The 14596-nt window shown below is 46.1% G+C and overlaps 1 protein-coding gene across 2 annotated transcripts in view; it reads right to left on the bottom strand.

Annotated features, from left to right (window-relative positions):
* OSBPL10 (oxysterol binding protein like 10) overlaps positions 1–14596 on the bottom strand; it is a 789797-nt gene that overhangs the window by 462594 nt on the left and 312607 nt on the right. For both annotated transcript variants that reach the window (XM_086942107.1, XM_086942108.1), the window contains one exon: positions 103–278. In XM_086942107.1, coding sequence (XP_086798233.1) covers positions 103–278 — 176 coding nt within the window. The remainder of the gene's footprint in view (positions 1–102; positions 279–14596) is intronic.

The following is a 14596-nucleotide window of genomic DNA, read 5'->3' as shown; positions in this document are numbered from 1 at the left end:
CGTAGCAGCCACCACAGGTCCCAAGTAGCTCAATAGCAGTTGCTTGACATTAGAACCAGAGTATAATAAAAGTATAATAAAGTATTTGGTGGTAGACCCTACCTCTGAGCTTGTACATCTCTCCATTGGGAGACGACACCACCAGCATGTTTGGTACTTCATCGCCAGTGGCGATTAAAGATCCGGCTAGGGGCAGGGTTCCGCGCGGCTTCTGGCTTTTACTTGCTTCCGTTACAAAGTACTGCAGCACCCCAGATTCGAAATCCAGCAAAAAGTACCTGCCAAGAGAGACCAGACGTTAAAATCAGCAAATCAAAATATCAACAATATAAAATGTATAACTTGGGTCATAACTATCGCAGCAAAATATATATGATCCAGATCTTCTACTTAGAATTTAGGGAAACATAGGGGCTTCCGCAAAGCGCCTTTCAAGAACATACATTGTCTTCTCATATTTTTTAGGGCATCATCCACAGTTTGATGTGATCAAAATAACGTTCCCTTTGGAGAATAATGAATTTTGGCAACATTTAGGGCCTGATTCCTATGCCGTTAGGAAAGCATTCCCACCTAGGGCCCGATTACGATGCGGTTAGTAAGGCCTCCCTACGACGTTTGCTCATTCCAAATCGGATCGGGAACGTGTCTTCCCGACGAGGGCCAGATTACGATGTGGTTAAGAACATAGGCTCCCATAGAAGTCAATGGGAGTCCAACCAAATCGTATCTGGAAGCATCCGGATGTATCATACTCGGTCGGTCGGACACTCCACATCCGAGTTGGTCGGAAACCATTTCCAAACCGATTCAATCGGGAAGATTTCCTAACCGCATCAGAATCGGGCCCTTAGTTGTGAACATTGTTGCACATTGGTGTGTGCAGGCATTTTAGGTCAGTGGCTCACTTGGTTCATAAAAACTAGAGCCCTTACTTTTAGATTGTCTTCAGTCACCACCACTTACATCTCAGAATCTCATTTCCAGGGCATGGCACGAGTAAAAACACTCCATATTGGTTGAGTTTTAACATACTGTGAATTAAATCCCGAGGACATTGTGTTAGGTTCAATTTCATGACTACTCATACTTTTTGCCATTTCTGCTCTCCAACCCCGTCATCCTCCCCAAATTTGAGACTAGGTCTCTGATATCAATTTATGAGATTGCACAGACTGCAGTGGAGTGAAAGATTCTATCAGCTCAATGTCATCACTGTGCCACATTTATAATACAGAGGCCAAGACCTGTTCAGGAGGCCCAGCCACCTCAATCACGGATTGTGTGCAGCGTTGAGGCATCGTTTCACCCTACTGCTCCACATAATTATCCACACTGGAGAAGGTCGCCAGTGCTTCCAGCATTTCACTTAACGCCACATAGAATACTTGTGCGCTGACGTCAGTACATGGACATAGGCGCACCAGCCTCCCCGGGATGAACGTGAAACGTGTGGCTTCCAGCACTCTTGGGACTACATATAAGCCCCGGTGTTGGTGTGTCTTGGAAGTGAAACATGAGAGGCTTGGGTGACACCTTCCTTGTCCCGCAAGACCTTCCTTTCCCTTCACTTTGTCACTCTGTCCACTTTGTGCTCCTCCCCACCCCAAAAGCACCCCGCAAGGAGGCCGCAACCCTAAGTCCCCATTGTGTATAAGCCAGCATTGACTGGTCTGGCCCTTCTGGTATAAATTAGCCTAAACAGCTAAACTGTCCCTTCCATCCTTAAGAGTGGGTTGTTTATCACTGACTCGTGGAGTGGAGAAGGGGAGGGGCGGCTTTATGTCAGACCCTCGCCCTCCAGGACCTGTGTTTTACCCATGGGCTCTTTCCTCTAACTTAAGATGTACAATATTCTGTTTAGCCTGGGAGAAGTTTAAACTTGGCTGTTTAATCAGGACACATCACAGGAGAAGAACGTCAAGGGAACAGGGTCATTGTTAAGTTATTAGCACCCCAGGCAAGATTACCTTTTGACACTCCATTGCAGGCAAATTCTGGTCCCCCCCCAAGGCTCAGTCTTGGGTGCTTCTCTTTCTTACTTCACACCATCTCCATCAGTAGCAACCACTCTCCTGTAGGCTTTTTCAATCACCTCTCCATCATCAACACCCACATTGTGTTCTCTTTCACAACTTTCTCTTCACATGTCCAGTCTGTCCAGTGACTGCTTGACTGCCATTGGACGACTCTGAGATCCATCATGAGTGACTGCTTCATACCAGGCCTTCTTCCTGCTTTAGACGCCCACACCTCCCTGCCTGGTCCCATCATCTCTCCTCCAGGCCTTCCCCATCCCCACAGACTTCCGCTTCAGGGCCACCACTGCGGGCAAGTGTCAGCGACTGACAGCTAGAGTGTAGTGGTCCAAGATGGCCCTGGTGAGCTGTGAGTGATGGGTCCACATAAGCAAGTGTTCAGGACTCTGAGGAACCGGTGGTGGTTATCGATGACGGGGAGTTGTGACGCAATAGAAGAAGTGGGCCACTTCCGAACAGGTTTCGTTATGGCCCTATGTTTGTTTGGCTTTAGTTCCTGGATATATTTTTTAGCTTCCTTTGCTTTTTTTTAAAAATAATTAAGGGGAGGGTTGTAAAGGTTATTTGATGTGCGCGCTGCCCATGCTTGTTTTTACTGTTGTTTTTTTCTTTTTATTTGTAAGTTTGCGTGAAACAGGGACGATCAGTGAGATTCTCACTTGTGGATGTTATTCTCACAGTTCTTGTAGCCTTGGAAACAGATGCTAGGATTGAGGACTTTTCTGGAATGTGTTCTGTTTTTGGCAGGCGAAAGTTCTCATGGGTTCATTTGAGCTCCTGCTGCTGGACAGTGGGTTGTCAAAGTTGTAACGATTTCCATCCGACCATATTCAGTCTTCTACAACAACAACACCCTTGCGCTTCTCTAAATTGCTTAACCCATGGGGAGAGGATGTAGCCTTGCAGTTAGAGCTGTCGACATCGAAGCTAGGGAACCGGGTTGGAGGCTCGGCAAGGACGCTCAACATCCTGTGATTCTGAACAAATTAATGTGTCTGTCTCAGGGTATAAGTCCTAAAAAAAGAAGTGGGGGTGGGATGCTGACGTCACGACAGGAAGTGATGTCACAAAAGGGGGCTTGCACCATCAGACTCATTGCCTCCCCTCGCTCACCACTTAGATGCCATTGCATCAAAGAAGCGAGCGGTGACATACAGCTGAGACACTTCATGTGTACTGTATTTTAGTGGGGGGGGACACCATCCACCCACGTGGTACCCCGACTCGAGCCCTGGTCCGTCTGTAAGGAAACTGGTACTCATGTAAAGCGCTCTGATACCCGATGTCTCGGGTTTAGTTTGTAGTTTGCGCTATATAAAACTCTTATTAAAAAAAAAATGCAAGTGTACGAAAAATGCAGTCAGAAAATGACCCCCTCCAAACAGCTCCTAAACCACCGTTTTCTGACCCTTCCTCCTACTGGTCCCTTACACTGGTATCTCCCTCCTGCCGAGCTGCAAGTCACGTGTGCCCTCCCAGCATGCAGTACTGCACTCAAAGCCCCTCCCCTCCTGTTTATTTGTCCCTCTTCTTGAAAACCACCAGCAACTCAGAAATACTGTGAAGAGATTGCAGCTCTCCAAGCAAAAGAGCACACCCCATATACTGAATAAAAGCTATTTTACAGCCTCTGTGCGGCAGTGTTGTGCCAGCGCCATGAAAAGGCCCACTGGAATATTATTCAAGCAAGCCGGGCCGACGACGGCTGAAATGCCAGAAACCGGTCCCCGGAAGCTTGTTTCCTTCCCAGTATAAGAATTGGCTTGGTAGTTTGGTTTGCCCAGTTCCCATCATGCACTGGGACAGGAACAGACTAATTTGCATGTAGCCAGGTTCTGAGCTGGGATGGTGCAGTGAGCTAAAAAACGGTGATGGATCAAGCCCTGATCTTTGGACTGGGTAAGAGTGGTCTGCTTAATTCAGACACTCTGTTCATCACCACCCCCTTTTCTGAATCATTTTGTCCACCATAAGCGTGGAAGGGTATACTCAGATGTGAGTCCCTTGCTCATTGCACCATCAGGATTCAAGCAAGCCGGGCCGACGACGGCTGAAATGCCAGAAACCGGTCCCCGGAAGCTTGTTTCCTTCCCAGTATAAGAATTGGCTTGGTAGTTTGGTTTGCCCTGTTCACATCATGCACTGGGACAGGAACAGACTAATTTGCATGTAGCCAGGTTCTGAGCTGGGATGGTGCAGTGAGCTAAAAAACGGTGATGGATCAAGCCCTGATCTTTGGACTGGGTAAGAGTGGTCTGCTTAATTCAGACACTCTGTTCATCACCACCCCCCTTTTTTGAATCACTGGAATTATACGGCAGGTTTGGAGCAAATTATGCTGCATAGTTGATCAAATTATGCGTCAAGAAGAGGAAAATTGTGTGGCGTAATGCTGCACATTTTGTGATAGTATTACTTCACTATTTTGTCACTTTGACACGTTAACACCGTTTGTGCCAAGGTTTAACTAAATTAATGCTAATCAGTACACAAATACAGCAAGAAGTGACCTTTGCAAAGAGCCTTTCTTTGCGCTGCAACACGTGTCGCAGCGGTTTTAGCAACTTTCGATCGGTTTGAACTGGAAACAATGTTTTATGTAAAAAGCAGAAGGTAATCCATTGGATGATGGATTATGTGGCAAATGAGGCACATCTATACCTATGCCGAATACGCAGAGGCCGCCAAATCAGATAATTCTAGTGGCCTTGACTTTGAAGCACCCTAAAGCTTCCTGAGGTTGTTTCCTTGCCTTGCAACATGAGGGGCGTTGCCTATATCATAGCTAGGCTTCTGCACACTTTTTGTTACAATACTGCCATACTCCCTCGTAATTCATCAAATGTATATTACACGAAAAGAGGAAACTGTTTGGTACTTCGTACGAGTCAAAATTGTACCTGGGGAGACTGGTTTGAGTAGAAAATGTCTGCAGAAAGAAATGTTCAATGCTTGACAAGGGTATCCACCTCATGTACCGAAGATTGTGCGCTCTACACTCGGCAACCAGAGTGGCCAATATTAGTCACAAAGCTTCTTTCTGAGTATTTGTGTAGATTCTCCGAGTACCATACTAGGGTCTGACTTACACCTGAATTTCCAGGAGTCAGGCACACTTACTCACTGAAATAGAACGTAGCCAGTGGAATCTATAGGTCCTTTCAGACAGGTTTCTGTTCAAAAAGTTATTTTGACAGCCCAACAATAAATAAATAAATATCTGGAGCCTTACTACTGGTGCACCATAGGCGGCAGCCTGGCAGTGTGGCCCTCTGTTGGAAGCAGCACAGTCATCGAGACTGGAATCAACTTGTGAGACTGCCTCGAGTTTAGGAAAACTCAGACATCCTTATGTTGACAGGTAGTGAGGTAGATGAAGGAGGGTCAGTACTTTCATAAGGGGTGGTAAGGCTTGGGGCACCACCTACTGGTGGTATGAAATTACAGTACAAGAGGCCAAAAACAACTTTTATGTCACATATGGAGAGGGCTCCAAGAGGCAAAATTATACTTTGCCTGTACTACACAAAGGCTTTCCGCATTCTAGGGGGAGGATGATGAGAGAAACGAGAGAGACATATAAATACCTCAAGATTAAAATACTATGGAGCCGAGCCTGGATATAAAGGTGTTGCTCTAAAACAAAAGGTCAAGAGAAAAGAGGGCGGCTCAGGAGTAACGCATAGACGTTCTGCATTAAAAAAAAGTCCTTCCAGGTGGAGGCAAACTAAGTAAAAGACGTCAAAAGGGCATGGAACAGTCAGAGAAGTTTGAAGACAGTACTGATTCTGTTGGACCTGTCGGCGGCGTTCGACACCCTATCGCCCGATATCCTGGGAGACAGATTAGAATGCAGCGGAATAAAAGACAAGGCTTTGGCCTGGGTTACATCTTTCCTAGATAAAAGGCATCATATCGTCACACTGGGCAGTTACAAATCAGTAGAGAAATGGTTGTCATCAGGGGTCCCCCAGGGTTCTTTCCTGAGCCCTACCCTGTTTAACCTTTATATGACACCACTTCTCTCTCTGATAGCCACCTTTGATATTCAGCCAATTGCATACGCCGATGACACCCAGCTGATCCTCACTCTGGACAAAAACTCCTCAGCGGCAGAGGAGAGGTTCCATTACTGCCTCACGGCAGTAATGAATTGGATGAAACAAAATCACCGTAAATGTAATAGCTCCAAAACCGAAATTATGCTGTTTGGAAAATCAAATGTCTTTAGAGCCCATCAATGGTGGCCCTCGGACTCTATGCCCCACCCACAACGGCTGATACAGTCAAAAACCCAAGAATACAATTCAACCCCACACTTTCCTTTAACAAGCATGCGCTCGCAACTGCAGGCATGAGTTTCCAAATCATCAAAACCCTCCGGAATATTTTTGACCTACTTCCACTGCCTGCTAGGAAGAATGTTGCAGTGGCCCTAATTCTATCTCGCTTGGACTACTGCAACAGTCTCTAGGCAGGAACAAAAAAGATGGTTGGGAAAAGTTTACAAGTGGTCCAAAATTCTGCTGCGAGACTGGTACCCAAGATCCCTAGGGACTCCTCCTCATCTGCAGCACCCAAAAAGCTTCACTGACTACCGGTTCACAAAAGGATTCTCTGTAAGATCCTAACCGTCACATACAGGGCCATAAGCGAAACTGGGCCAGAATATCTAAGACCCAACATCGAGCCATATAGACCCAAACACACTCTGCAGTCCACATCAAAAAATCTGCTAACTGTCCCCAACTTCAAATTGGCCACACGGGGGGAAGACCATGGCGGTACTAGGGACAAATGCGTGGAACGCCCTACCCACTCAGATGAGGCACACACAAACAGAACTAACTTTTAGGAGCCTTCTCAAAACATGGATCTTTGCTACCCCAGATCACTTAGCGCTATCTCTGATTTAAAGTTTCTCCCTCTGTCACCCTTTCCTCTGTAATACATCACCAGTTGTCTCTTTTTCTTTCCACTAAGCGCCAAGATGCTCATTGGAGTGAACGTTGCGCTATACAAAAAACCCTTTCATTGATTCATTCATTCATTCATTCCCAGAGCAGAATGAAAGACAGAGCTGGAAACTAAGAGCCTGCTTTAGATCTTGGTGGTACGACTGCCAACCCGTTGTGGCGGGCTTCAGTACTCCGTTGGGTTGACGGAGTCCCGCCCGCCGTATTTAGGTGGATGTGCAATACACTTCTGTGCTGGCAACCTGCCCTCCATCACCATTCTGACGGCGGGGTCCAGCTGAGACAATTTGGATGTTCCCGTAGGTCTGGTGGTGTTTTGTTGGCGGAGTGAAGATGGAGGGCAAGATTGGTGGTGGGGAGACAGGAAAGTGACATTTTATTTTTTACCTATAACACATATGTTTTCATTTATCTATGCAGGTTATGTGGAGTGACCTCTATGTTGTACATTCTGCACTGCACTGCACCCTGCCAACATACACACAGCCTTCAAGTCCATCAAAACAGGGTGCCAGTCCATCGTGTTCAAGGTGCACCTGGGCAAGGGGACCTGGGCGAAGGTGAAGAGGAGGAAACAGGAGCCTGCATCCCGAAAAAAGGGTGGGTTTTAACCCTTTTTTGTCTCTTTACAACGACTCAAAGTAGGAGGGATTCACATCGGAATTCCCTTTGAAATAAGCCAGTATTAAATACCGATTTCGGGAATGCTGGCTGGAATCCCGTTGCCAGGTGCTGCAGCCCACCCCGCCGAAGGGGCGGGGAGCGAAGCCCTGGTGGAGTCTACGGGACCGGGCGGTCTTTTCACCCATTGCACTCCAGCATCTAAATCAGGCGGACAGACTGACTAGGTAGGCAGCCGGGAAGACGGCCAAGAAAGCCCACTCTGTTGGGAAATGAGCACGTTGATGGGTGCGGATCCAGTATCTGCCTTTGTTTCTCTCTAGCTATTCAGAGAGAGTTTTGGGGAACCAAAACTCTTAGCGGCAAACGCTTTCTGATCACTAGAACTTGGTGTTTTTCAGCTGGTCTGAGCTTAGCAGCATGCTGTGTGCATGATTATGTGGTAGGTCCAGAGCACTAGGCATTGACAGACGAGCTCCCATATCGGTGCATATTTTGTAAAAATATAAGTGCCAAGGTCCAAGGTATTTCTCAGGAGGACACTGTGGTTGGCACTACCCACTGTCCCTGCCAGCACTGTCAAATACTAAGAATCAGATACAATTATGATGTTTTGGACTATCACAGGTCTTGATAAGCTGGAAAGATGGCCTGGACCCAATGATTTTATTATTTTATTGTTGTGCATTACACTATTTATTGATGAGCACTTTTCGAAAGTAGAAAAACAGCACCACCATGTGGTAGAATGTCTTAAATAAGTGCCAGTATTTAGAAGTAAGTGCTAGTGTCTTCACCGGCAAACACCAGCACATATTAAGCGCTGCCCTATATTCCTCCACTGCTGACCGCATGATTCACTTTAATCACTCGAGATATTCTGCAGAGATCAACTCTCCCGAACTCTCATTAATAAGACAAATCAGCTCTTTCTGTAGCCGCAGAGGCACAGCCCGGAGAAAGGACACGGCAAGTGCATCTGCAGTCCCTGGTCGAGTGTGCGTCACTTTTCATATCTTAATATAAGGTGCTGTATGTGCTCTCAAGGATGCCTTTTTCTAGCATTCTATAATAAAGATAACTACAGTGCACTAAGTAATTAGAGTGACTAATACTAGGGTTTTGCAAAGTTTTTAATCACACTAATTACCTATAATTCTCTTCTTAGTCTGTCCAACTGCATTTATAACGTGCATTGGCAAAGTCAATAGGTCTCGCCTTTAGGACCTACTGTCAATTGTTTTTAGCCATGAAGCAAAGCATCCCTGATACTGTGCATCACGGCTTAAGAATTTACGAGAAAAGCTTTTGATGTGGCCAGTCGCGTCATTTTGTAGGCGCAAGCACTATGTACACACACGCCTACAAAATGACATAGCCACTTTAGTTTCATCTTAGTTACTGATTCAAGATGGGTGTAAGCAAGGGGGTCAGAAGCAACATGAGGGGCGTTAGTAGGAGGGGTGAAGCCACACGGGCACAGGGGCGAAAGCGCCATGAAGGGCGTAGGTTGGAGGAAAGCACACAACACAGAGACAGCAAAGGTACGCACTGGAAGGGGGCCAAACAATGTAAGACCAATCGGAAGCTGGTGGGAAGAAATACAAGAGTAAGAAAGCAACCAAGCAGGAGAGACCATGGATGTGGCAGAAGGCGTGGAAGAGAACTGCCCAAGGTAGGTAGCTGGAAAATACATGCACTCTTGAAGAGTGCTTAAACAAAAAGAAGAAAGTAGCACCTGAAAAAGTGAGCAGTGAAAGCACACAGTGAATCATCCATGCTCCCTGGTTGGGGGGGTGGGTGGTGGGGGGGTGGACAAACAAAAGTAGGAGGAAAGGCCAAACAGGGAATGAATAAGAAGCAAGCAAATGAGAGTGACAATGAAGCCAACCAATGGTAAGCAAGGGGGAGGATTTAAGCCCACTGTAAGCTAACAATACGTCTCGTGAAAAACAGAGCATGCACTATCTTAGGTGAGGGCTAGAAATCATTGAACTCTCCAGATGCATAAACGGCTTTCATGAATGATGTGCTAATTACATAAATCAATATTTCAAAAACTCGACAGTATGATGATCACTCTGATATGGGCCAGTACCCTTCATAGAATCAAGCTTAATGCTGTAAAGCTACCATATAAGCTAGGGGGTTCACCCTAAAAAAACCTAAATGCTGCTGCCTGGCATCCCAGCTGCAGCATATACTAAGATGGCCACAGGAAATACTTTACTGGGCACAATTACAATTTGCAGTTTGCCACCCAGACATTGATTTTGATCTTTTGTTTATGCTTGTAAAACTAAAAGCAGAAGGTGTCCCCGCTTTATTGAATAAACTAGGCCTGGGCGGTAAATTCCGTTCCGCTCGTGGAATTTGGGTAATTTTGCATTCGGTGGAGAACGCAGAATTGGCAAAAATTCACAGAAGTTTTTTTCTTGTTTGCACTTTCAAAATGCGTGTTTGTGAGATATTTCTCCCTGAGCACGCAAACCGCATTCGTGAACAGGAAAAAAGCATTGCAAACGGGCGGAACAAGCAATTCCGCCTGTTCGCTGAACTTTTGCGTGCTCGCTGAGATTTTTTACTGTTTCGCTGAGCTTTGTGTAGTGAGAGTACGCAAATTCCGCCCACCCCGAATATAAACATCTTGCCTGAACCACTGATGAAAATACACATCATGAAAGGGTGTCCCTAGGACGCCCTTATGACGCATACATCAGGGGCAGTCAAAAGGAGTCCCCACCATAAACAGCTGTTTTTTTGTGTGTTTTAAATTTACCACCACCCACTACCCCGTGGGGGCCAAACTCCTGCTGGTTCTAGGTTTGTGCAAAATGACTTTGCTGGTGTATGATCCTTTCTGGGTGCCAGCAATCTCCCAATGCACAGGGCTAAGGGTAGCTATCAATGCCCTTTACTGCAGCTTTACTGCCCTCAGGACCCTAGCCATGCCACCAGCACAAGTCACTTTTCCCTGAGCGTAAAAGGGAGGCAGGTGGAACAGCGGATGGGAGGAGCATTACAGCACCTCCCGCTCTCCCTACCGGGACCACTACAATCCCACCCACAGGCGGCCAGGAGGTGAGGATTAGAAGGGAATGGACTTGGGTTGTCCCTCGCTCCTTCCTTTCCAATTGCCACTCCCCAATTCAGTTCCAGACAGTTCCTTCATCTCCCAGTGCTTCTCTATCCAAGAGCAGCCTTGGGATAGGAGTGAGCCGCATGTCTGGGCCCCGGGAAGGCGTCAGACTCTGTTTGGACCCTCTTTGCGTTTAAAGAGCTTTATTGAACTAATTAGAAACATAGGTACAGTATACAACGATAGTCATAACAGGTAGCCAAGGATTTGCAAACTAAATAGATCATTGAAATGAATAAATGACCCAGGAATTCAGTCATTAATAAAGAAATGCTCCAAAAAGGGAAAGGCAATAAGAAAAAAGTTGTACCTAATAACCAAGTAGCATTTTACATTTTTGTTTGGATCGTCTATAACCTAATAAAAATCCAAGCACACAAACAGGATCTGACTACATTCTGGGGCACAGCCATCCAGGTGTGTACCCCAGAAAGGAGTCAGAGGCTGTTTGGAAATGTTCTCATCCTAAGAAAAGAAAAAACAGCGCCTGGCTCATTGAGGCTGATGCAGACACACTTGTGGCCCAGAGATAAGCCGAGTAGCTATGTTGTTTTTTCCCTAACCTCAGAAAAAATCCAAATGTCATCTTGTTTCTTGCTGGGGTGCAAACACATGTAAGAGCCTCAGTGAGGAGCCTAGATGCGACTTGGATTTTTTTTAACCTCAGAATAAATCCAAACAGCGCCTTGCTGGAGTGCAGACTCTGTGCACCGGTGAAGCGGCGAGATGCAGTTTCCATTTTTCTTAAGCTAAAAAAATCCTAACAGCACCCCGCATCTTGCTGGCTTGCAGATACATGCATATCTGTGTCCCAATGAGGAGCCTAAATGCTGTTTGGGTTTTTCCTTAGACCGCAAAAAAATCCAAACAGCACTCAGCTCCATGGTGGGGCAGAGAAACACACATATGTGGTCATCAGGCGCCCAGGGAACTCATCAACCCCAGACAATTGTGCATACTAGACACCTTAAGGTATCTTAAGCGTCTGGATACTCTCACGGGTGATTAGCCGCGCTCTACATATTCACATGCAGAAAGAACAATTGATGGACGGAATGCTGAACAGTGTCAAACATTCACCCCTACTACAGAGATATGGACCTAAATCCTTCATTTTTTAGCTCATCAAAACATTCCAGTTTGGACATATTCAAATCAGTCTAGACCTTGCTCCTCATGGGAACAGCCCAGCCCAAACTCTTAGGTCAGGTCCTCCCTGGACCAGAAATAAGCATCCTGGGACCTGTTTCGAGGTTTCACCTCTCATTAGCTAGGCTAGCTTGACTCCAGTGGCATGGTGGGCATGGGACCCACATCTAGGCATACCCATCCCACTTTGGGTGACAAATGCAAAAAGAACAATTAATGGACCGAATTCTGAACAATGTCAAACATTCACCCCAGTACAGCGATCTGGGCCTAAATCCATCAGCCTAGCAGTTTGGGCTGGACTGTTCCCATGGAGAGCAGGGTAAAGACTGATTTGCATATAGCGGAGTCCAAACTGGGGTGGTGTGGCGAGCAAAAGAATCATGGATTAAACCCAGATCTGTGACTGTGGGTGAATGCTTGACAATGTTCAGCATTCCGTCCATCATCTTTTTGTGTTGCTATAAGTCGCGTTAATGGGAAGGGTATGCCCATACATGGGTCCTTTGCTCACCATGCCACTGGATATAAGCTGGCTTGGCTGATATGGAGTGATACACTAAAGCTGGTCCCAGGATGCTTGTTTTTATGGTCCAGGGAGGACCTGGCCTGGCAGTTCGGGCTGGATGGTTCCCATGGGGAGCAGGGTTACGACTGATTTGATATATGGTTGGATCCAAACTGGGATGGCATGGTGAGCAAAAGAACGATGGATTTAACTCCTTCCATGCTCGCGTCGACCAACCGCCATCCCAAGCACTACCTCGCTAGTGCTGCGCACGTCTGTTGGCTGACGCAGCCCCGCCCACTCATTAGAACTCCTGCACCCCGGCGGAATTTGCGCCGTGGTTAAGGAGTTAACCCAGATCTATTGACGGTCGGAGAATGTTTGACAATGGTCAGCATTCCGTCCATCATTGTTTAGTGTTGCTATATACTCACATAACATAACGTCCTGGGTGGTGTGCTTTGCTTTTTCATAACCAGAATTCACTGTAGAGGTCTAGCTTTTTGTTACAAATAGGATTTTCTCAAATTTCTATGATGGAAAGGTCCAAAATGTGTGGGTCACTAAAAACCTTCCAATGCTGAGTGTTCCCACACATGTGCCTAAAAAAACAGTAACTCATGTGTGTGTGGGCCTAGTGTAACTGACAAACACAGCTCAAATATGGGACAGTGTGAAGCCAATAAAGTGTCAGCATGATCTTCACTTGGTCGTAATTTTGACGTATTCCTGTGCCACGCGATAGGACCTGTCGCACATTTGGAGCATTGTTTTAACTGGGCGAAGTGGGAACACTGGATGGTAGGATATTTACTGTTTGCCTGAAGGTCTGCAATTTCCTGTCACAGGAATGAAATAATTTGTGATTCTTTTACCTACTTTTACAAGGGAGTCTGGGTAATAAAACCGCTTGAGATTCATGAAACCCCATCACCATTGAATCCCCTAAGACTCTAGTTTTCAGAAATGTCTGGGGTCGGGAGCCGATTGACCCTGCACCCAATTTTTAGACATCCCCAATGTACTCTTCCCCCTTAAAAAACATTCCCTGGTGTCTAGTGTGGTTCTCCTCGCTCAAACCCACTGAAAACCTGCTTAAATCTGATACCCCATATAATCGGAAGACCTAGACTTGGACACAGATTTGGTCAAGCCTTTGGAGGGATATGTTCCTGTGAGAGGGAGAATGAAGGAAACAATCCTATGTAATAAATGTAGACAATTCAACAAACATCTTGTTCAGCTCATTGTCCGAGCTCGCTAATTATGGCGAGGGTGGCCTGGCCCCAACAATAGAAACATTAAGAAGTGTCAAAGTTAAAATATAGGGTGTGGTTTGTTTCCTTGCAGCCCAGGGGAGATACCTGTGGCCAAAAGAGTGGTACCCTAAACCGGCATTTTGCCTGTAGATGCTTTATAAAGTACCAAAATGCATGCCAATGGCAAACAGTTAATCTTCTGGGGACCCTAAGCAGATAGAAACCCCTTCATGCCTGGCACCTGGATGCTCAGGAGACTCAGAGGAACAAGGCTGGGGGTAAGTCTTGGGAGCAAAATGTTCCTCGAGGGAAACTACAGGAAAATATCTTGTTTTATAAATAAGTGTGATCGCCTGGCCAGCCAATTAAGGAGGTATATAACTGAGCAATAGAAACCATAGGCTGTGTAGGTGTAAAGAATATATGGGTGTGGGGTATTTCCTCACAACCGGGGGGGATATTTGTGACCAAAAGTCTGAGACTCTAAACCGGGACTTCCATTGAGCTTCTTTCAGAAAAAATGCACTACACCTTTAACCCACAGAAAATCAATACATGTCTGGTACTGCTATGGTCACACAGACACAGTGGAACAAAGTTTAAGGCAGTTTTGGAGAAAGACAAATACAAAAGCTGACAAACATGTTCAGCACAATTCCGCATCCAAGCACTCAGTGAGAGGGAGATCTGACAACAGCGATTGAAACCTTAGGATGTACAGATGTTAAAAGTACACAGTTGAAGCCAGGTGTAATATCCGTGACCATTGTCATATTCCTTCAAGTTGAGTGCATGTTAGCACCCTGAACACTCCAAAAACACACATTGCACTACTGCTGAGCAGGCCCAGAGGAGCAAAGCTTTTTGACAAGTCTTGGCAAGAATATATTCATGTGTGAGGAAGA

The sequence above is a fragment of the Lissotriton vulgaris genome, chromosome 10, assembly GCF_964263255.1.
Source record: "Lissotriton vulgaris chromosome 10, aLisVul1.2, whole genome shotgun sequence".
Classification (NCBI taxonomy): domain Eukaryota; kingdom Metazoa; phylum Chordata; class Amphibia; order Caudata; family Salamandridae; genus Lissotriton; species Lissotriton vulgaris.
This window is presented reverse-complemented; position numbering and strand designations above follow the sequence as displayed.